We start from the raw sequence: 23788 nt of genomic DNA, 5'->3' as shown, positions 1-23788 counted from the left end.
GATAGTAGGGCTTCTCTAGATTTAGTGAAGCTGGAGAAGGGACTTTCAGTGACAAAATATATTTTGCAAAGGGAGGTTGAACCAAAAGGTGCATTTCTTCAAAATGGATTACGTCTAGATGTTCCTCTGTTCTCCCTTTTTACACTGCTTGGGCATCTCCTAGTGCAAGCATTATTTCAATTCTAGCTCTAGGATTTTTGCTGTTCTATTGCAGCTGAGCAACGCTATGGTTCTACTCATTTTTTTGCACCTGGATTAAATCACCATTTTGTGCAGCTGGAGGTAGTTTTGTTCAGTAGGTTTTGGAAATTCACAGGTGTTTAAGGCCAGTCAATCTTTTGGCAGCGCTGGCTAGTGAGGAAGCTTACACAGTGCTTCAAAGCATGTTTATGCAAAGCTACCAATTCCATGTAAGCCCTCCCAGCAAGTTTTGCACCCTAGTGATTGTCCATGGGTAGATCTTCTGTCTGCTCTTCCAAGACTGAAAAGAATCAAATGACAAACTGCCAGTCTTTCTCCTTCACTTTCTGGTATGCCCTTGTAAATCTGTATGTCTTCAGCAGCTAAAATCTTTGTTGTTGTTTGTTTTTAATTCTTCCAGTAGAGTTTACTTTTACTTCTGGTGTTGACACAACAGGAGAAACTAATGGCCACGTAGGCTTGCTCTTGACATCTTTATCTTGCTGATGCTATACTAACTAGTGCAAGAGAAAAACAGGCTACACCCAGGAGATACACACTGTTATATTGGTAAAAGTGAGAAGCAAACACAATCCTAGCAGACAGTTCTTATTCCTTACATTGGTCACCCTTTCAATTACAGATCTGATCTGCTAAAGTCTTGTCATTCTTATTCTAGTTTCTGTTAATGAAATGCATTTAACTGTCAGCTCTTGTTAACAGTAACAACACAGCAGAAGATTCATAAATTCCCATGAAATTCAAATGACTGCTACTTTAGAGGAACTCAGTCAAGTCCTTTTTCATCTTGAGGTTGGAGGAGAGATAACCTCAGCTGGCTTGATTCAACCAACCTGGATATTTCAAGCAATGAATTTATCTCAGACTTATGTCTGATTCCTGTCTGAAATAATCTAGATCAGTATTCTAAGAACTCTGGGTTTTTCAGGTCCATGTCATCATTGTTGATTGGTTGTTTTTGTGAATGGGCAATGCTTCAAGGGAGATATGTGTGTGTGTAAATCAAGAAAGATGATTAGTTAGCCACTTTTTAGCTTTCAAATGTAGGTTTATCAAACACTGTTTACTGAAGATGGAATTCTTTTGCAAGAAGCATGTATACCTGATGATCTCTTGGTCTTCATTAGATACCTGAATGAAAAAAGTTAGACACGCTACCTACTTAAATCATTTAATCCAACACAAGTATCCTAAAGGTTAAAGTTGTGGAGACAATTCGTTCCTTTCAAATGACAGTTCTATTAGAATCAGTAGAAGCTGGAGGCTCTTTGTTTCAACTGTCCAGTGCAGAGGGCTTTAAGCTTTGATACCATGTGAGCTTAATAGGATACAGAAGAAACATCACAGGAATAGAACTTCATAATCCATTTAATTTTTGCTGGTACTTCCCGGAAAACTTGTATTAAATAGAAGGTCTTAGTTTTAGGGTATAAGCATTTTAATTTGTAATTGTACAAGGTCCATAGAAGCAGGATGCAGGTCAGCTTTCGCCATTTTGATCATTGCTATAATGATCAGAACAGATTTGTACCCACCATTCCTGAATGGCTACTTAGACATGGAGTTTTGTTTTAGCAGTCAGATAAGGAGTAATAAACAAACAAAACCTTTTTTCTCTTTTAATTGAAAACATACACTCTCTAACCTATAATATATAGTGGGAATGACTAATTGAGTTGAAAGCAGGCCATGAATAAGTGTTGGCGTGAACAAAGTAAATACTATAAATGTGTTCTTTATAAATGGATCTCCCAGATACTCTACACCTTTTTTGTTTAGTGCTGGAAACAATTCTGTATTTTCCCTATATCTAGGGACAAAAACTGTGTTAAAATCTGAACTCTTGAATAGACTCAATCTGACTTTGACCAGTTGTCCAAAGTAAAGCCTGGTGTTTAGTTTTGACAGGGGAATATTTTGTGGTTGGTCATCTTAATTAAAATGGTCACCTGAACTACTCCATGTATGTGTTTATGCTACTATTTAATTATCTGAAGACAAGTTTTCTTACAAATTAGAACTGTTGCCAACTATAAATTGAAAAAACATATGGTAGAGATGCCAAACAGTCATTTCCATGGTTGGAACTATTACAATATAACTGGTTGATATTAGGAGCTTTATTTTATTCCACTCCATGTTTCTGAAACATTACTTCAAGAAAATGGCAAAGGATGAATGAGCATCATTGCTCTTTATATGCACCTGTGCCTTTTTGGCTATGTCTTGATGGAGCAGGATGATGCAAACAGCCAACTGGGCAGTGCAGTTCCACTTGTGAAGAAAGCCTTGGATTTGGAAGCTTGAGCTCAGGTTTTCATAAGCAGAGGGTGGTTCTCAGGTGCCATGGTTTTAGTTTTTGACAGTGAGATATGTCAAATGATTCTGGGATCCAGATGAGGAGTGTTTAGCTTTTTTTTTGTTTTGTTTTGTTTTTAATTCAAGACTCTCTGTAGCACATCTTGAGATCAAGCACCTAAATAGCTGATTGTGAAATTTTGAGCTTTGGAGTTGGAATTGTAGCTACTCAGTGGTGCTTTGTAAAGACTCTACAGTTAGTTAAGATAAATGGATTTTCATATCTATGGGGCTTTCTCTTTTGATTCCTATTTTACTGCTCATTTTATTTAGATGCACATGTATTGGTGGCCTTGTACATGCTTCTTGGTGGGATTTCTCATCTTCTGCAGGCCAGACACCCAGTTCTGCTGTATAAATGTTGGTAATGGCTTGTCTTCCTAACACAGCTGCTGCCATCCGATTTTGTTCCTTTGTGTGAATGAGTCCAATAGGACAAGCAAGCCTAAACCAGCTGCAAGTAAAATTTCCCTGGGGATTGCCTGCAGGCATAAGTGCATCAGTGTTGAGACTGGAGCAGCTGCCTATGTCCTGTTAGCTAAGGATGTGTTTTGGGGCAGGATGAGACATCTTGGGATACATGGCATATGAGGAATGAAATTTGGAGGAGTGCATCCAGCTGCATGACAGCATTATGCCTTAATGTACTTTGTTTTTTTCTCTTTTTCTTGAGACTGTTGAACTTATCCAGAGCTTGGAATCCTGAGCTTCTCTATCTGCTTTAAAAAAAAAAAAAAAAAAAAAAAAAAAGAGAAAATAAATCTTTGGCAAATATCATTGCAGATGTTTCCCTTTGTTAAATATTTTGTTTAATCAGTGGAAGGTTGCTTCTGAACTATCATTAAAGATTACCAACTAGTAAAGGGCTTTCTGTTAAAGGGCACAATTGGATAATGCCCTTAATAATATATTTTAACTATTGATTAGCCCTGAAGTGGTCAGGAAGTTGGACTTGATGATTTCTGTAGGTCCCCTCCAATTTAACTATTCTGTTCTAATTCTTGAGGTAGCCCTATAGTTATCCTGCACATAAGTGGATGTGGTTTTATCTGAGAATGTATTTCTGGGAGCAATTTTGATGCTATCACACATCGGGGTAGTTTCTGCAATAAATGTTTAGGTCTGCGAGTAACAAGAACGTTAGAACTGCATGTTTCAAGGCTCTACTGGAGACTACTTCCAGTCATTCTATAAGGTCAAGATGCTTTGAGTTGTTTTCAGAACTCTATCACAAATTTTTTAATAACTAAATTCCTTTTGAAGAGAGTGTCGTTTAATGGGCATTTGCCTGTGTAGCATGTCTCTGTAACTATGTAGGAGTCTCACAGTCTTTTAATCTCTGAAAAGGATGGACAGCAGGCTTTCATTATATTGAACTGAACAGGAGGGAAGGTGCTGTCATCTGCTTTTTTCTCTTTCTCTAAAATACTAAATCTGCTGCCCAGAGATTAGGAGTAAAGGCCTGGCTCCTCAGGGAGGACTCAGTGCAAATTTGCAAACTTATTTTGGCATTTAAATTAGCTTTCAGCTAAGGATGCTTCCTTATTTTATATACTTGGACTACAGCTACTCTGGGGTGTGTATTTAAAGTTAATCTGTGTCAATTATTTCAGCAACATGTTGTGGGACAGAGCCTGGTAACAAGAAATTAACAATTAGCTATCTTACAATAGGCTGAGTCTGTTGCAGACAAGGACCTGACTTCTTCCACCTACAAAATATAACAAATGTGAGCTCCAGTAGGAAATGAGAGAAGATTGCCACTAGTGTGGGACACGCTTTTTGTGTTGACCTTTGACTTGAGTAGCTACAAAGTTCAGGAGACTTTTGGGAATGGTGCTGAGGGGCAGAATCATAATAACATCTGATACTCTGTATTATTCCTGAGCAATAAATGGGGCTAGAGTGTAAGAGCTGAAATTTGCTCTGGGCATAGATGATCATTTGCTAAGAAGGAAAGTAGCAGGTTGTCCTCACATGAAGTGTGTAGCTGGAAACCAAACTTTGTCCTGTCTGGCTGTATATGTACAGATGCTTGGTGTCATCGAGTTCCACATTGAAAATAAATAAATAAATACAAATGAAAGTGAGACAAGATGAATTTAAGGGTCTGCTGTGACATTTCAGAGTACACGAGTATTCTGAAGTTCTTTACCATTTTTGGGGTTCCACAAAGTTTAGCTTTCTAGATCAGTTTGGCGTGGCTTTTTAAAAATCTACAACAGCATGCTTTACTCCCAAACCATCAACAGCATTTTGCAGCTCTTGGCTCCCTGCTGACCAGGGGTTCTTTTTATAATAAACACATTCAGTAAACAGAAAACTTACTGAGGGAATGATGCAAAATTACAGAAGCAATAATTACACTCACTCATGTCAGAGCTCTCTTGCAACAAGAAATAATAATGAAACAACATTTACTTTATCCTTTTTCAGGGGCCAATAAAGGATAATGTGGCGATATTCAAAAAGGATCTTTTTTTTTTTTTTTTTTTTAATACTCTATATTGCCTTCATTAACATTTTTTTCATTTCTTGTTTTATAACCCTTTTAATTGAAAGGGGTGGAAAGAGGGGGGAAGCATATGAAGGGCATGTTTTGGAGAAACAACAACAACAAAGTTTCCTCCTAAGCATTATTGGTTTCGCTATAATATCGAGAATACTGCCGCCACTCCATCATACTGCTGTGGATTAGTGATTTCATTAAAATATTTTGTTGAAGGTCTTTTCATAGAGGGCTTTTTGGTTTCATTTTTTGAAATCTCATTTTATCCAATTAACTTTTCTATATCTCTGAGGTTCTGCCAGATCGGTGAGACAATGACTACTGCTTCCTGGGAAGCCAGATATAGTAGTAGCACAGGAATCACATAGAATAATAAGGTTCCTTTTGTTGCTTTTTAAGAGTTGAGGAAGATTGGACTGCCCCTTGGCTGTTGAGACCTTTTGCCACTCTTGAGGTTCCTTGGTTAGAGTGCTGTGGGAAGGGAAGAGCCATTTGGGTGCTGTGTTGGTGGGTTTTGGCTCTGTACTGAGCTTTGACTATGAATGTGATTTTAGATTTATTCAATACACAGTTGTGTTCTATGTGCTTGCATTTTTAAAAGAAATTAAAATAACCTTGTACACAGGTTCCTTGGATACAACACAGCATCCAATCAAGAACAGACCTGATACAAGAGATGACAAGGTAGCAAGCCAGAACTCTTGATGTTTCCCCCAAAGGGTGAGCTCCCAAAAGTTAACCTAATTAAGGAGGGCACTTAGGCCAAGGGGTTAACAGCTGTTCTGGAGGCTACAGAGAGCTCCTTTAGGAGATGAGGTTAGACTTTGGAAATAGTTCCTTGTGGGAGTATTCAGAAAAATTGCTGTACACGTGTGCATGTATGTGTGTGGAATTCAGAATGAAGGGTTTAGATGCAGCAGCATAGACAAGGATGGAAATAGGTCAGTCAGTCGTTTAAGTGCTCTCTATGTGTTCCTTCTCTGTGACAGCTCTGAGTAGCAGTTGGAAGACAGCCTGGGATTTCATTTAAAAGCATGAACCAGAAGAAAAAGAAAGGAGGGGGACATTTTGCTTGTTTTGATGCCCACGTGTCCCATTTTCAATTATTCCTCTCATCCACACTCACTCGGATGCAGTGAGATGCCTACAAATGAGCCATGAGAGAATTTCAAAGGTTTGGATGCTCCATTCGCAGAACTACATGGAAAAAAAAAAGAAAAAAAAAAAAAAAGAAAAAGAAAAGAAGAGAAAATAAACTTGTACATCTCCTTGTTGTGAAAATATGGCTTGAAATTGCTTGAGGACAGTGTCCCTTGGGGTTTTAGTGTTTTGGAAAACATGAAGGACTTTGTGTACCTGATTAGGGGTTTGCTACTTTCAGTTGTCAGATCTTGCACTGTAGATTTGGATTTCTGCATAGTAGGTATAACACACTTAAGTACCTTTTATAAAATACAAAATTGCTATGTTTTCTTTCTTGTTAGCAGCTACTTCACAAGTTGTAAAATGAAATTGAAACCAGAATCGGATTCACTTTGTTTAGCTTTTAGCCAAAAGTCAGTCATCTACTCTAGCCTGATGTCTTAGAGCTGTCTGTGGTCAGCAGCACAGTCCCAGGTGAAGTAAGTTGCTGTCTGGATGGATTTCTCTGTTAAAATGGGGAGTGGAGAGAGTTGGGAAGGGTTACAGTGAGGTTGATCTGCCCTCCTTAAGGTGTTTAACATGAGTCAGAAGGTCTGCTCTCCAGCTAGAGCAAATTTACTGATGTCCTTGTGTATAGAGCAACTCAACAGAGTTGCACAGACTGTTAATGCTGACTGGATCAGGCCCACTGTTGTTGAGTTTGTGTGTGTATTCTATTGGTGCATTTTTGTCACTGTTTAACTGTAGCTCTACCATTCTCTACTGGTATTCTCTTAATCTTGACATAATTCAAAACCCAATTTTGTCTAATTTTTTTCCTGGCAACCTGGCATTTGTTATGACAGAAGTAGACACATTTGTGGGTTCAGTTTGCACAATGCTCTAGAAATAGATTCAAAAGCCAGACTTGGTGATTGCTCCCATTCTCCATATGTCATAAGCAGTCAAATAATAATTTTTGCTCAAATGTCCCTTTCTTGTAGTGATGGATTAGTAAAAGCACACTGTGTTTGCAATAGGACTTTGGTTTTTATAACTTTATTTTTCTGTTTGAACAAACCATGAGCCATGTTAGTCATCCCAATGTGAGCAGCATAGCCACAGGGATGGCTGCTGAGTGCATGTTGTGTCTGCACTTGGAATGCCATTGTTCACAAACGGGAGTCCTGACTTCTAATTCCAAGAGTAAGGGGGATCAGAAGAGCTGTGGTCACAAATTTGGAGGAAAAAGATTTTGTCATCTTTGAAAACTGTCTGAGTAATTGTGCTGATTGTCATAGGTAAGATTCCTTTCACTTTTCAATAATATGCTTGAGTATTGTTCATTACAGGGGAGCAGTTTCAAATATTTTTGAAGGAGAAAAAAGTTGATAATTGGCCTGTTTCTGCTTTACATCTATCTCTGAACCCCTGTCTGATAGTCATCCTGTCAGAATTGTCAAGAGAAGTAAAAAAGCAAACATCCTTTTTGTCCCTAATGAAATACTGTTTTTCAGTTACACTTGTGTATTGCATCCCAATGAATGGGGGTAAATCTGTAGTGTTTGTGGCAAGTAGGGCTCTTGTCTTTATTCATTTTCCCCACTCCTATACACACTGGGTAAGGTGCTCTAAGAGACATCAGCATGAATTTGCTTTTATCTTAGCTAAAGTTGCCTGCATCAGTCTAGGGCAAATTGCTTCTTCATGTCTGGAGATAGTTTGGCTAACTTGACTTGTTTAGCTCTCCTGCGACCTCCTGATGAATGCTATTTGCTCTTTACTTCTGCCTTGATAATTGCCCATGAGAAAACATGAGTAAATTTGGAGCTGGGGTTCTCTTCTGGTAAAGGAGAATCACTGAGGCATCTTAAATCCTTACATGAGTATCTTGGACCTTAAACATTCAAATGAAATTCTTGTGAGGATATGCTGTTTCGGTACATTTGTTACTTACAGCTGATGGTCTGTCTGGGTTTTCTGTGGGAATGACCTTGCTTGGAATAGCAATGTCTTGTTTGCTGGCTGTAACCCAGAAGCATGGAGGATACACAAAGTCAGAATAAACCAAACATTTTTCTGCTTCTTGCAGGGAGGGACATGATTTATTTACTTTTTCTCAGAGACCTGATTTGCTATTTGTGACTCTGTCAGACAAGTCCAGCATGATCTTGTATGATTCATTCAATCTCCCTCTGTTTCTCAGTCGTCTTAGTTGCAAAGTGAGACTAATACCATGCACCTGCCTTGCTGCAGCCCTGGAGAATATTTCATTAATGCCTGTGAAGTGTTCCAAAAACCAATGAAATGCAAACCACGGATGTCTGAGTTTTAGGGGCTTTGATTAAGCTCTTGAAGTACAAAGTCTTTAGTTCTGAAAGTTGAGGAAACTGTAGAACTGTAATGTCTGAATGCAAAATCTCCATCCCTAATTACAGGCTATGTGAAATGGCTCATAGTTTAATAGACAGTGAAGTTCAGGTCAATGTTGTGTACCTAGACATAAACTAATTAGCCACATCATGCAGTGAAATGGTCTGTTTGATAAGAATTGGTCTGTTTGATATTGCATTCTTGGGATCTAAGGGAAATGGAACATATCAGTAAGCCTGTAACTAAAGTGTGGATCTCTGTGAGGGTGGGGAGAACAGAGAACATGACGATGGATGTGATTACATTAGCCTGCATGGTGAGGACATCAGGTATTTATGCTTCCTACCTGACCAGGATTAGATACAGGATGAATTCCTCTTAAGATATTTTCTCTTCTTGATGCTTTTTTTTTTCTTTCTTTCTTTTCATCCTTCCTCCTACAGAAAAATGTTTCTTCAAATTTTTGTTACGTATAGTTTGTTAGAACGTGATATTTTTGCTTCTGGTACTAGCATATGGATTTCTGTGTGTGTGACAAAATAACACTTTACTTAGGAATTTTTGTTCCACCTGTTGTTGCTCAAGATCCTCATTTTTAAATCCCTCTTTTTAGTTGGAATTGCTTTCAGGCATCTACTGTGACACTTGACGTTGTTACAAAAAAAGTAAAAATTCAGCAGCGTAATTTCAAGTGTCTGTCCAGATATCAGACCTTTCTTTTCTGTAGAGTTTTCTATCACCTTGCATTGTGCTAAACAATAATACTAATCCATTCAATCACCTGGAGTATTTTGCTAATCTGTACTTATCCTTTGAAGCTATCTTCAGTATTTAGATAGGAAATGCAAGCTGAGACCAGGGAAATACAAAGTGATTGTGATGTTCTTTTTTTTTGAAGGAAGCATTTGGTGTCGTCTCTCTTAAATGCACATGCTTTCCAATTCGGTGTCATGTTATTGATAATCACAGACTATTTCTGTGCCCTGCTTTTGTTTAGGAGCTCTTACAAATCAGGCTCGTGAATTTTTCTTTCCTTCCTATGGCATGGCATTAGCATGCTTATTTCTTCATGTGACGGTGACATTAGCATATTACTTATTGCATTTAACCTCCTCTGTTGGGATATTTTACTCAGTGTTGTGTGGTGTCTTATCTTATGGCCTTATGGGTTTCACTATGATGTGATTTATCTCATTTTGTGTACCTTTCACTGTATTTTTATCAGATGATTAGAAAACAAATGGAATTAATGGAAGAAAGTACCAGTGCACTTCATCTGAACAAAACAAAACTTTGTATAAGAAAGTAAGAAAGTATGCAGGAACATGCCCAAATTTTTGATGATATATTTTGCAGAAAAAAAACCAAAAACAACTCTTATCTTTCTCCACCTGAATTTTTCATCCTCCTTCTCATCATTTCTAATTGTGTTGCCAAAACTGCTTTCTCAGCTTTAAAAATCTTTCTGGAATTAAATGGCTTCTGGATCTTGACAATGCAATGTTTTGATGCATGTGTTTGTCACATCCTGATTAGATTGGCATAACTCCTGCTCTCTCGGCCCCATCTCAAAACTCAATTCATAAAACAGAGTTTCATACAAGATGCTACCGCTAGGGTGACAAAGCAGTGAAATTCAATCATACCATACGTAAGTTATCCATTTTCCAGAGGCTGACGGGAGAAGTTGAATTGTCAGGGCTCTTATGAGCTGCTTTACTTTGTTTTCCTTTGTCTGTTCTTGTCTTCTAGGCTTCAATATATTTTCTTTCAAATGGAAGAAAGTAGTTTTCATCTCGTCTTTGTTCTGGCCACAGAACTATTGTTTCCATGTGTTACCATTACAGGTGAACCACTTAATTTTGAAAGCCTTAAATTTGTTTACTTAGATCTTCTCTTTCAAGCTCATTTGTGGTCAGGGTGACCCATTTCACTACTGTCAAAGTTTGTTTTATTTGATTAATTCCACCCTGTGAGTTTGAATGTGAATTTCAGATAAGGATACCACAGTGTTCTTGGCAAGCATTCAGGTCAAGCCAGTAGAGAAGAACAATTTGATTTTGAAAGTAGTAAATTGCTCTTTTCTCCACATGCCTCCAGCAATCCCATTTCATGGGCCTTAAGAACAAGTTGCTTTGAAATTCTGTTGCAAAGGAAAAACAAGAGTCCACTTTCAAAATACTTAAGGTGGAAGCACTAACTCCCAAAATCAAAGAACTGCTTCGGTCCACACTGGAAGACACAGCACTTGATCCTTGTCTTAGCTTGAACAAAGCACATATCAGCATCATGGAGCAGCTTTCTGTTCTTGCATGCCAAATATGGAAGCACTTCTCCATGCAAAGTATAGCTGAAGGGGCCGATTCCTGAACCCCACTGGGAAGATGGCACAGTGGGATGGGGTGATGCACTTAGGTTTTGCTTCCTCATATTAGAAGCAGATGGATCATGGATGTAGTCTGAACTAATATTCCACGGCTTTTTCAGTTATGCTTCAAGATGAGCTTACCGTGGGAGGCACTGCTGGTGCTGAAGCAGTGAGTAACAACTATGCAGTGCCTCATTGCTTTTAATGTTGAGAGAATAAGGAAGCTAATGGGAAAGTCTGCTGGGAAGGTGGGATTTAGATTGTCTGCTTACAGCTTAAATGAGTGTCTATACAAATCTGGAACAGAAGAAAGCTCTCTAATCGCTTAATGATCACTACAAGATCATTGCACTGTCCCATTAAAACCTTAGTCCCATGTCAGCTTGAATATGGGCAGAAGATGAATTTGTGAAAAACAACATGTTGGGGGGAAAATAAAAAATTCATTTAGGCTTTTCAGATTCATAAAGAGCCTTAGCTGAGTGTAAGCTCTTTAGAAGCTATTCCTGTGGCTTTCTCTAGAATCTGTTCACTCATTCTGAATTTTAACTCAGATTTTTAAAAGGTCATATTTGTTAAGGAGAAAGCAACATTTGACAGGGCTGACTTATTTTTTAACAGTCTCGGGGGTAGCGGGGTAGGAGAATTCCGCTTACAGCCCAGTGGATGAAACAGGCAAGCTTCATCTTTGCTTCTAACTTTCCTAAGGCTTTCAACAGTTTTTAAAATGTTCTCTTCGCTCCAGGCTCCCTACTTCTCAGTCTCTCTGTGTCTAGAGGACACTGTCAATATCCTCCTCCCACCTCTATATTCTAAGGATGAATTGTTTCATGTTTGTTTATGCTAAGCCATGAAAGCTTGAAATTGAAATCTGTTTGCTCCTCCACTTCCCACTCATATATGTTCTCATTCATTGTACATTTTTGCTATAGGATTGTATCTCAGGGGTGCTGAACTGTGTTAGACTGCAAATATGCATAAAGAAAAATAAATAATTCCAGAGGCCTCTTGTGAAGCCTGCTGTCCCACAGATGGGTTCTCTGGTGTCTACTGAGCTAAGAGCAGTAATTGAAACTTTCCCTTTATTTAGGGATTTTCACAGAATTAAATGAAAAAGATATTAATGTGGACTTCTGGAGGTTTTCAGTCTGACTCCTATCTGAAAGAAGAGCTAGCCTTAGTGTTATATTTGTTTCTTAAGGCTTTTTCCAGTCACATGTTGAAATTCTCTGGATAGAAATGCATGGTTTTTTGGTTTGTTTATTGTGGTGTTGTTTGTACGTTTTTAACATTCGGATTCTCTGTTGCCTAATAAAAGTCTTAGTTCATTAAGTAATATTTTCTTCAGTAGAAATGATCATAGGAGCAGCCTTTTTTCTTCTGCTTAGTTGCCTATGTTCATAGAAATTAAAAGAACTGGAAGTCTTTGACATTGTTGTCATCCACTGACACAGAAATTCCTGGAAGATAACATAGGCACAAACGGTGTGATCCAACCAGCCATTTCATTTAGCTTGCAGGATACAAGTAATAGGCAAAAAGTACTGCGTACTGCAGCATGCACAACCATGTGAGCATTTGTATTTTTTTAACCCCAAGATTGTTTTGAATTGCATTTCCTTCCACTGCTGCAGTGTCTTGAATTTCACATATAACATACTTGAGATGATGAATACTTTTTCTCTTAATAGGGGATGATATTGGCTGGCTTTTGCACTTGCGATGTTGACAGCAGCAGGCAAGAGAATTTCTTGGAGATGGTACTGAAGCAATTGCAAGCTTTCCTATAAAACTTGACTGAAGTTATACTGAAGCCATACTTCAGTTTTTGATCAATGGCATACAAGGTTTCTGGGAAACTTAACATATGGCCGAGAACTTCTGTTTCATTTTGCTGGCATAGTTTTAGTATTCCTATGTATCTTAGTGCTTTAACATCCATTAATAATTTGTCTGATTGAATGGACAGTTCACTAGAAAATATTAAAGACCGTGATGCCAGGGAGATGCAGTTAGACTGAGAGAAGTGCACATCTTTGACAGTTATGGAGCTCTCTGGCTGCCAAAATTGGAAAGCAAAGTTTCTAAGGATGAGAAGAGAGGTAGAAAGCCAGACACAGTGGTGTGTCATAATCTCATATTGGATGATCTCTTTAAGGATTACATAAGAAAAAAGCATCAGTTCTGCATGGTAGGTTTAACTCAAGTATCTGGACTGACAAGAAGCTTTTCACTCATAAATATTTAGGCAACACAGTGGCTTTTTTGATCAACAAGTATAATGTAAGAAGTAGGATAATAAGTATGCTAAGATCAGCTTCCACCTGAAATCTCTCCTGGTCTGCATGGATAAAGGTTACCAGCAAATTTAATTTGGCATGGTGCTTCATCCTCAGCTCCTTTATTCAGATGTTGCGTGTCCTCCGAAACGGTTGTATTCTTCTATAAATCACAGGAAATTGTATAATACTAAAAATTTTTATTAACAGATAGGCAAAAAAAGGGTTTTCTGGCCATTTTACCCCCAAGTGCTTGTTTTCAATGGATAGCAACAAAAAAAAGTGAATGCTCCAAATCCCTGAATTTTTTTTCGGATTTAACATTCTCATCAGTATTCTCAGACTAATCTTTCACTCTACCATTATTCATTGCAATGAGATGTTTTCAGTGCACCAGAATCAAAATGTGTAGTTTAAGCTTGGCTTAGTATCAAATCACATTCTGCTGGTGCGTTGCAGTGATTCATAGGAGTTACAGTTTGAGTGCTTTTACATTCCCATTCTTCTGCATCAGACAAGCATCCATTTTAGACAACTGACCTCCTATCGCATGCAATGGCACCAGATCTCCTCCTACATTGTCTTGACTTAGTAAGAGGAGATGCCGTGGGGTAATATAAGAAGTAAATCTTTGCCAGGTAGCTTGCTGTCTAGGGCATGTAGCATGGAATTGGTCACATGGAAAGTCCCATTTCTACCAATGGGACTGGTGGAAAATGCAAAGCTAAAGTGATCTGAGGTAGAAATTGGTAATAGAACAAAGACCACTGTGCTGTCAAAGAGTTCCTCATTTTCTGTGTTGTTTGGGCTGAGGCAATACCATGCAGTGAAGCTCAGATGGTAGAACTCTGCCCCTTAAATTAAGAAGTGATTGGAAAAGATCTGAGCCTGATTTAACTTCCTTTGAAAGCATCTGGGCTTTTTTGTTGATTGCAATCAGTGGCAGATCAGGGCTTTATAGCTTGCCTGCCATCTTCTGAAATGTTATGTGACAAACTTGGCACTGGTGTTATTTCAGTTATGAAATGTTTACTATTTTATTGTAGCAGTGATTATGGGAAGAACATTTGCATCATGCTCAGAGTTTCTAGTGGACTTTCCAAAGATGTATGCTCTGGTATTTTGTGTGTTGCTGTTTTTTATCTGACTTGGCCATGCTGTCCCTTTGCTAATGTGCAATATTCATCTGGCAGGTTCTAAAACAACCTAATAGAATAAGGTTAATATGCTCTCTTTAATTAGATAGCAATATGTAACACACCCAGTGGGCCAGATGACCTTGAAAAGTAAAGTGAGAACAGAGAAACATTTGAGAGGGGAAAAAAATCTTTAGTTACAGGGAGCTGGGGCTTGAAAGAGCAAGAGGAAACGCTGACATATTTGTATGTATATGTAGATGTGTTGTACATATATATATATAAAGCCTCAGAGAATTTCTCTCATAAAATAGGCTGGGATATCTTATTGCTTTTAGAAGCATTTCAGAAGAGAATGTTAAGTGTGAAGTAGTGCAATCTTACTGGAAGTGAACCTCACTAAAATTCAGACTGTGTCAGAAAACTTTCCTGTGATTCCATAAACCACTTAATCTCCATCTACAGAGCCTGATATATCCCCATCACTGTAGTGCCAAAGTACTTCATAATCCTTCATGTATTTCCTCTTAAAACACCATGGAGGGTCAGTAATAAAATTATTTTTACAAGAGGAGAACTTAGGCATTGCAGTTTTTCTGTAGGCTGTATAAGATGTCTCCAACAGTCTTATGTTACCACCCTAAGTTAACCACTGGCTTATTTTTCCCTCTTCTGTAATATTATGAAACCTGTAGCTTTGTTCAGGTCTTCATGCAATTGTAAATTCACTTAATAGTGGTAAAGGGACTTTGTATTGGATCGCCTGTTTAACAGATGTATCCCTGACTCTACCTGCTGCTAGCCACTGATGCATGGATTTTCAGGCAGCGTGCATGGGTTGAGTATCCCTGTGCAGATACGATAAAAGAGCCTCTCTTCCACCAGCTCAAAATGGATGGATATTTATGTATCCAATCCAAAACACATTTGCAAGAGGAGCTAGTTGCAGATATGGCAAGACTGTGCAGGAATACAATCAGCATACTGGCTGCGTGTGAGTGGGAAATACCTAAGTGTATTGGAGCCTGTTAGCAAGGATAGTTCTAAAAGGAAGCCAGCGGTCAAGCTTTATGATGCTGGGCAGTTACATCTTGCTAGTTAGCATTCAGCTGCAGGTTGCCAGTCCTGTGCTGCTTTACTGTTTGCCATCTCATCAGAATAGAGAATGTCTTCTTGACAGTTTTGGTAATAAGTCAGACTTGCACTTCAGGGTATCAAAGAGGAGAAGGCCTTTGAGATGTGGAGATGGATTTCTTCTATCCGAGTTCTGACATACACCTATTGAAAATGTGTGTGTGTAGCATCACTGTCATAACATAAGTGATGGTTCTGGATGCAAATTGTCTGGCAGCCTGCAGTGTAGTGAAGTAATTGTTTAATGCTATACAGAAGAGTAAGGGCAAGGTCAGGCATGGTGCTAACCATGCAGAAGTTAACTGCAGCAGCACTGGAATTAAAAACAAAAACTAAAAACTAAGGTACAACTGAAAAACATCCCAAAGCCATATATCATCTATTAATATCTTACCATTTGATAGGAACCTTACCTCCAACACTCCTAACTCTTAAACTTGGCTGTTTTAAATATTCTTCCCATTCATTCATGTGGTCATTTTGGGCTTTGAATACAGTCAGCTTCAGCTCAAATCAGTGTACGGTAGATGCTGAATGCGTAGCATGCTATGTAATGTGAAGTTCTCTTAAAATATCTGTCCTTGGCCTTTTGGATATAATGGTCCAAATTCGCAGGCACCTCTTATCTCAGTCAGTGTGTTCCAACAATTCTTCTATGAACTGGGACAATGTAGTTCCCTCCTGTATCAGTGGAGTAGGGAAAAGAAGTCCATCAGTGTTTTATACAGCTATTGTGTCTTGCAGTGCTGAGCACTTTAGGAAAGCTGTGAGGAGCTGAATAGCTCTGTCTCCAGAACAGCTCTGAGCAGCATGCAGTAAGCAGGAGCCTAGGGCTGTGTATTGAGCAATAAGGAAAAGACAAAATATTGAATAATCTGCTCATTAATGAACAGTGTTGATCCTGTGTGCAGAATAAAGTAAGAACCCTGTGGAAAAACACCCTGTGCTACCATAGTTGAAGGCTGTCAGAATAATGATATATGCAGAGTTGAATGAAGGCTGTATGTATCTGTGCAGCTGTGGCATATCCAAACTTCTTAAGAGCATGGGTTTGCGATGTTAAGGTTTGCTCCTTGAACTGCAGCTTTCCACGTGTCATAGATCTGACAGTAGGAGCTGAACCATCTTTTGGGGCATGTTTGTGTAACACCGGTCTAGAGGGAACACACTACTCCTTTCCTCTTGCCTGAAGGTGAGTAGGTTAAGTAAGACTGCCAACTTCATCTGACAAGAACTGTGTGAAATAGACGTTGTAACGTGGGGGATGTTGGCATACAGCAGCTGGAGTGCTATCTAATGATTGGGAGGTGTCATGTATTTAAAGCATGTCTGTCTTTCTGAAGGGGAAGGTTCTGAGAGATCCTGTGGAAGATGAGAAGTGTTGGGAAGACTGGGAAGGAGGACCTGGAGGAGTTTGGGCTGCAGGGAGCACTCACAGAGGTGGAGATTTGGTAAATTAATCTCATGTGAAGCTAAGATTCTCCTCAGTGCGTTACAGCTTGTGATCCATGAGTTGTAGGTGGCTCTTGGTCTGCATCAGGGAAGCTGCGGTGGTCAATATCTGCAGTGGAAATTTTGGGATCCAAAAGTTGGAGAAAAAACTGCTGTTTTCTCCTCATTAAGTGAACTACATACTTTGTTTTGAAAAGGCCAAACAATGAATCAAGCTTGAAAATGGAAGCACTGTAGGCGGTGTCAGTGACATGGTTAAAGCACCTAGGTGTGCTAAATTGATGTGCGTGTGACTCAGCACGCTGCTGGGAGTGGGAGTCCCAGAACACCTTCCTGGGGTGAGACAGAGATGAGCTGCTCCTGCAAAGATCTGCGTGTGGAGCCAGAAACTGGCTGCCTCAGAAAGATCTTGGTGAACCTATGGGCAACCTCCCTGGGAACGTGCTGGGAATGGTGTTTCTTGAAAAACTGAAAAGTGGACTGGAGAATGTGTAGGGAGAAACTGTGGTGATGATTAGATCTTACCACCTTACACCTGAGATCATTCACAGGGTGGGATTCTCCTCTATGAGGGATAGGCTTTATTTCCAGTGCTTTGGTTCATGCCCAGGAGTCCTTCTGGCATTTCTGAGGACTCAGGCTGTGGAGGGAGAGTTTAATACTGGAATTGAGATGTATCCTGCAGATCAGAGAAGGGAGTCTGCCCATGTCAGGTGCAGAGGCATATTCTCCTTGGTGAGTGTGTCTGTAACGCCTATTACCAGCACTGAGAAATGCAAGCATTCATCAGAAAGAGAAAATATCCCTTTGTGTTTATTCTTATTTAACACTGTTTACACAGAAAATGGAGAAACATATCTTTAACCATCATGTACTGTTTAAAATTATGTCAGTACACTATGCAGCAATCATTCTGTAAACATCTACTCCACCGTGTGGTCTCTGGTAGCTAATGCTATTCTGCTCTGTATGGACACTCGTGTTCTGCCTGGAGCACACTGCAGTGGTTATGTTAAATAGCCTTTGTGAAGGTTTCCAGAGCTCTAAATTAAAAATGCAGAAAGCTCGGAAGGAGGGAGAGAGGGATGGGAGAGGGATGCTTTGTAGCTGGAGCGTTAGAATGTCTTGCTACCTAATTGCCTGAGAACATGTGGGCTTGAATGAATCCTCTTTAATGAATAATAGGCAAATGCATAAATCGCAAACCCCAAGCACCCAAATGATGAAATGTGCACTAATGAAGACTCTGACTTCTCCAACAACAGCAGGTGTAGAGTTGATTTGTAAAACGTCGTGAATATAACAGGTTTAAAATGATATATTTATTAAAAGAAACAAGTCTTCCATGTGTTCCTCTTGTATTCACTCATGCTGCACAACTACTCTTCTCGCATGATATTGCAGGCTGCAGATTCTCAGCAGTTTCTTGCTGTTACTCTTGCCTCGAAGAGCAACAATGGAGACCAATTACCCTCTGTCTCCACTTGTATTGCAATAAGCCTGAGGTCCCCCCACTACCTTTTCAATTTCAAATCCTAACCCTGTCAGTAGTGCCATTTGTGGATTTGAACTCCCTGGCTTTATGTGCAGCATTATCTAGAGATTCACCTGGTACTGATCCAATGAACCAACGCAACCTTACAAAGCTGAAGGGAAGAGTGTAGAGTTCTCTTTGTATTAAATCATATGCCATGAAAAAGGATTTCTTTAACTCCTTTCCTCCATTATTCTCTGTATCTCACCTTGTGGAAATGGGTCTGTTAGTGAGAGACACGTGGTAGGGAAAATGAATGGGGGGCAGGGGGTGGGGAGAAGAACCCAAGAGAAAAGAAGGCAGAGGTCCTGGAGGTTTCTGAAACTTGAAGATTGTAGAAAGTAAAGACATAACTTGAAAGAATAGGAAGCAGCCCTAACAATAAACCTAGCATATGCCTTGATACTAAACCTTCCTCTATTCCAGCAAGAGATGAGAATGTTTTCATTACAGCAGATGTCTAAGAAGTCTGTAAAACCTCTGATAAGTTAAGCCCCCAGAGGCAAGGAGGTTCTGTCCAGACAGTTGCCCAGCAAGCTGAATGCAGGTCTGAACATTTTTTGGTTTAACTGAGTTGAGATGGTAACCTCTTGAGATCTGGCTGTCTCCCAAGTAGGGTGGGATAAATACTGCAAAATGTTTCAGTTTCCATTTCAATTTTGAAGCTCATTTGCTTTGACTGAATTTGTACTGTGTTTATGTAAATTTGTAAACACTGTAATAAATTTATCTACTGGTTGGTAGAAAACAGAAATTTTCGAAAAAGACTGAAGAACATTTATGAAGAACAAATTCTAATTCAATCAAAATAGTGATAGAACCTGATTTAAATATAAATTGTCAGAAAACAAAAATATGTAAGTGGCACGTGTATCTAGCAAACCCTAACTAGCACAGTCCAAAATTCAAGCAATTGTTAACGGCTTAAATATTTCATGTGACATATATGTCATTTTTATCAGCAATTACTCTGTAATACAAACATCAGGTTTTCATAGTATGAATGACGTCTGCATCAGGTAGGTGAGGTAATAGCAACAATTTGCTACTTTGCTTGTTGTAGGAAACTCAGTTCCTCCTGATTACACCTTTCTCTAACCGGTGAGAGTCTGCACATATCATTCTTGCCTGTCTCTATGTCAATATTATCTTCCATGTTCATCGGCATGACCTCATGGAATGCAGTATTTTCCAATGCCCTTACCCTGGAGATGTTCACCTCCTTCACCTATCACTAATTTTGAAACCACTTTTGTCTTCTCTTGAGCCTGTTGGAGTCTGTGACATCTCCTGCTTTGTTTTCTTCCTTGTCACTCTTCAAATGTTTTTCTTAAACTGGCCTTTGGTAGAATTTATCTAGCTTGGTTTATGTTGCCTTTTTTTTTTTTTTTTTTTTTTTCTCTATCCTCTTATTTTTGTACAGAGTGCATTAGTTCGATTACTGCACAAAATAAATCTAATCTCAGCAGGAATTATTTGGAAGTCCTTTCCCATTTTGGGAAATACTTAGTCATATAAGGAACCATGCTGAAGCCACTTGCAGTCTGAGTAAGGGAGAGATCTGGTCTTAAATATTGAAAGATACCCTGTTATATCAGTACATAGCTGTTTCCCTTTGCAGAGCTGCTGTTTCCATAGCTTACCTATATTCTCACTTTGCCTACTCAGTGCTTAAAGGAGCAGATGAATAGTTAAGCGATGGAAATAGCATGCAGTGTGTACTAGAAACAAACTGTTTAAAGGTTGGTAGGGGGAATTACAAAGCAGTGCAAGATGCAGTTTTTAAGTTATCCTGAGCTTGCATTGGAGGTACTACCACAAGGGAGATTGCATCATCTGGGAGCAAGAGAGTATAATCTATGCTGGATCTGTAGTAGGCATGTGGGAGACTCTTGCCGTATGTTTTGGTCATGTCCTGATATACGTGAGCTTTGGGAGACAGTTCTACATGTAATAGAGTCAATAATCAAATCTAAAGTAACAAGGAACACAACTTGATGTTACCTTAGAGAGACCATGAGTTTGCAGCAGATAAATAATAAGGATGCGGTAGATACAAATGTGTCTTTAGGCAAAAAGGAAATAAAAAATAGACTTGAAAGAAAAGAAAAAAAGAAAATTTTACACTGTTGCCATACTGGAAAGAAATAGTAATGCCTCCATCAGAAATCAAATTAATTGTTGTTAAATTGATAAAGATGTGATATCACATCAAAGACTGGCTAAATGATATTTGGAAATTGATTTAGGATTCTATTAAATAGAGCTCAGAGGAGCTTCCCAAATGAATAACTTGTTTGTCAAGTATTGCTTCTTTCTATTTATAAAGACTTGTTGAGCCAAGACAACTATCTTCAACTATTCTTCTTGCCTGAGCTATGAGATTCATTACTAACAAGAGATTCACAGAAAATTTAGCTATTGCAAAATGCAACACCTGGGTATTTTACAAAAGTTGGATATTGCTTACTTCTGTTCCCTGTAGGGATGATTTATACAATGTTATCCAAATAGTCCCAAGCCCAAGATAAGAATATTGACAACCTATGTGTGAATTTAAAGTTTGCTTTTGCTGCTCTATGGCTTGCCCACCTCAGTGTATTTAGGAGCTAGAGTAAAATCAAAATATGCTTGGTTTTTGTAGTGTTATTAGTTTGAAATATTTAAATGGGAGACTTCAACCATGGGGGCATAAGATTTGAGGTTCTAAACTCTGAAGAAAGTTGTCTTGTAGGCTGTGCATGCTGTTTTCTTGGGAATTCTTTCAAAATATAATAAGATTCATGATGATCACCACAGCTTCTGTTTGTTAAATGAAAACTCATTCCTGTAATTCTGTACTTCTACCAGTTTTATCCCAATGTAATTCCACCTATGTCTCTGAAAGTACTTCTGATTTTATATCAATGTCTGTGAGATCAAAAGAAAATAGGATTAGGAGAACCGACTGGAGAGAGAGTTTATGTTAAGACAAAAAAATAAAAGGAGAGAAAAAAGAGCTTCTATAATGTTTTGTTTTATGTTGGGGTGGAAACAACAGCCTTAGTTGTCTGTAAAATTGCTGGGGTGTCCAGGCAAGACACACAGCTGTTCTTTGGATGAGCAGACTGGTAATGGCCAAGACAGGGAGGCTATTTTCTCTACTACATCCCGTGTTCATCCCCTCATCTTTCTTAGTATTTCACTTGTCTGTATGCAGCTTTTTTTTGGGATTGATGTATACAGTCATCTTTTTTGACTGCTAGGGAAGTGAGAGCATTTCCCTTTCTTTTTGCCAATTAAACTAATGTTTTTCAGTCTTCAGATTCTTAAAATTTTTATCAAAAGATAATGCCACTGGAGTAAATCTCTATTGTTTACATAGGTGTGTTTAAAAGATTAAGGCTGAACAGGCATTTTCATAATAGACCAGGGATCAATGAAAGCCCTTGTTTTCTCAAGAAGATTTAAGGCTTAGCAATGAAGTTGATTTTTTTTTGTTTGTATTATGTATAAAGTTGCATTTCTGCCTGGGCTTTTGTTATTTCTGTGGACTTTGTGTAATCTTTCATAAAATTCCTGTTGTGATCTTAGATCACAGTTCCTGACATTCTGCTTCTTCTCACTGGTCCCAAGCTCAGCTTGAGAGAGTAGAAGGGACTTATCTCCCACCTTATATCACTGGCCAGGGATTGTCTGGCTGATCTTTGGAGTGAAAAGGAAAATGATTTCCTTCTTTTGTTTATGCCTCCTCCAGATTTTTAATTTCTTGGGTGTTTCCCCTACCAAGAGCCTCACATTTCAATGGGGCTTCACTCAGAATGGAATATTACTCCATAGGGCCAAGAGCAGCAAAATAGAATGTACAGACAGTATACTGAGAGGTATATGAGTCAGGGCAGGAAGGAGAAGCCAAGGTGGCATACATGCTTCGCTGCCCGCAAGATCCGATGGCCAAAAAGCATTCTAACTTAGTGTCTTCGCTAGCTAACTTTTGTATAGGCAATTGCAGAAGAGGAAAAAACTAAGGCCCTGGGTTAGTGGAACAGTTACATTCATGCTTTAAATCCTTTAAGCACGTACTTCATGGCCATTGATTTCAATGCTCTTAACAGCTTTGCTGGGTCAAGGCCTGACTGAGTGCAAAGTAAAGGCCTGGAGATGCCCTTCATCCTTGTGGCTGAGGATCTCCAGCTGCAACACGGCACAGATGGGGATCCCCAGGCACAGGCAGGTGCCACACTCCTTTTCCACACTCATGTGGCCAGCTGGTGGAAGGGGAAGGAGAGAGGGAGCATCTGTGCTGGGAAGGAGAAGGAGGCTGAATGAAAGATAGTTCTACATCTGAAGCCAGAAGTGTCGGAAGCCCATATATATATGCGTTGTGTTCTTTTTGTCTGTGTGTGCACAGGTGCTCTCTGATGGGTTTTGATTTAAACCGGCACTGGGCAAATCCATCTCCATGGGCTCATCCCACCTTGCATGGAGTGAAGCAGCTCATCGTTGAGATGTACAACAACCCGGTGAGTGGGGAAGGGAACAGCAGCCACTCACCTCGGGTACAGACTGTCTCCTCCTGTGGGCGTTCTGCAAGCTGCCAGCAGCCCTGACATGGCTTAATCCAGTGGCAAACCAATATAAGAGAGAAGTAAGCACAAACACCCCCACTGCATGAGATTACGGAACATCTGAAGTATCTTTTGGTTGCAGAAAGCATCTTAGTGGAGAGAGCAAGTGAAATGAAGTTCAGCTCGGATTAAATATGAAGTAATGCTGAAAGCAGACCCTAAATTCAATTGAGCTGCTCTCATGATGTCCTGAGCTGGATTTGAAACAGCAGGCCCCCCAAATTGAATTACTGAATGGCATTGATGCTTAATCCATAGCTCTGGCAGAGGTTGCTATGTAGCATGCAGAGCAGGAGGGAGATAATATTTGCAAATATTATATAAATACACACGCACACACTCATGCTCACTCAGAGAGGCAGAGGTGTTCTCAAAGGTGAAATCTTAGCTAATCAGAGGAGATGGATTGCAGGGAATATGGAGAAGCGGGAGGCAGGCAGATAGCTATTGAATGTTTGACATCAAAGTGCAGAAGGATTATTGAATGTGGCACCTAAGAAAAACTGCTGAACAACGATGGAGATGGGTAGGAAAAAATCACTACCGAAAAATAAGAGCAGATCTTACAGCTTGTTATTTTATTCTGTATGGAATTTCTGATATTTGTCCTTTCTTTTTGCTTTGGATCTTTATTTTCACAGAGGCTTTTTTTTTCTTTTTCTTTCTGATAGTGTTTTGTTTTGTTTAAAAAAAAAAAAAAAAAAGAAGGGACCTG

At 39.2% G+C, this 23788-nt stretch overlaps 1 protein-coding gene across 1 annotated transcript in view; it reads left to right on the top strand.

The window, feature by feature from the left end:
* AGBL4 (AGBL carboxypeptidase 4) overlaps positions 1–23788 on the top strand; it is an 849283-nt gene that overhangs the window by 689623 nt on the left and 135872 nt on the right. The window contains exon 9 of the mRNA XM_042873634.1: positions 22857–22968. Coding sequence (XP_042729568.1) covers positions 22857–22968 — 112 coding nt within the window. The remainder of the gene's footprint in view (positions 1–22856; positions 22969–23788) is intronic.

This window comes from Lagopus leucura, unplaced genomic scaffold (genome assembly GCF_019238085.1).
Source record: "Lagopus leucura isolate 7727_CA_CO unplaced genomic scaffold, USGS_WTPT01 Super-Scaffold_100009, whole genome shotgun sequence".
NCBI classification, from domain to species: domain Eukaryota; kingdom Metazoa; phylum Chordata; class Aves; order Galliformes; family Phasianidae; genus Lagopus; species Lagopus leucura.
Note: the sequence above shows the minus strand (reverse complement) of the source record. Positions and strands in the feature narration are given on the sequence as shown.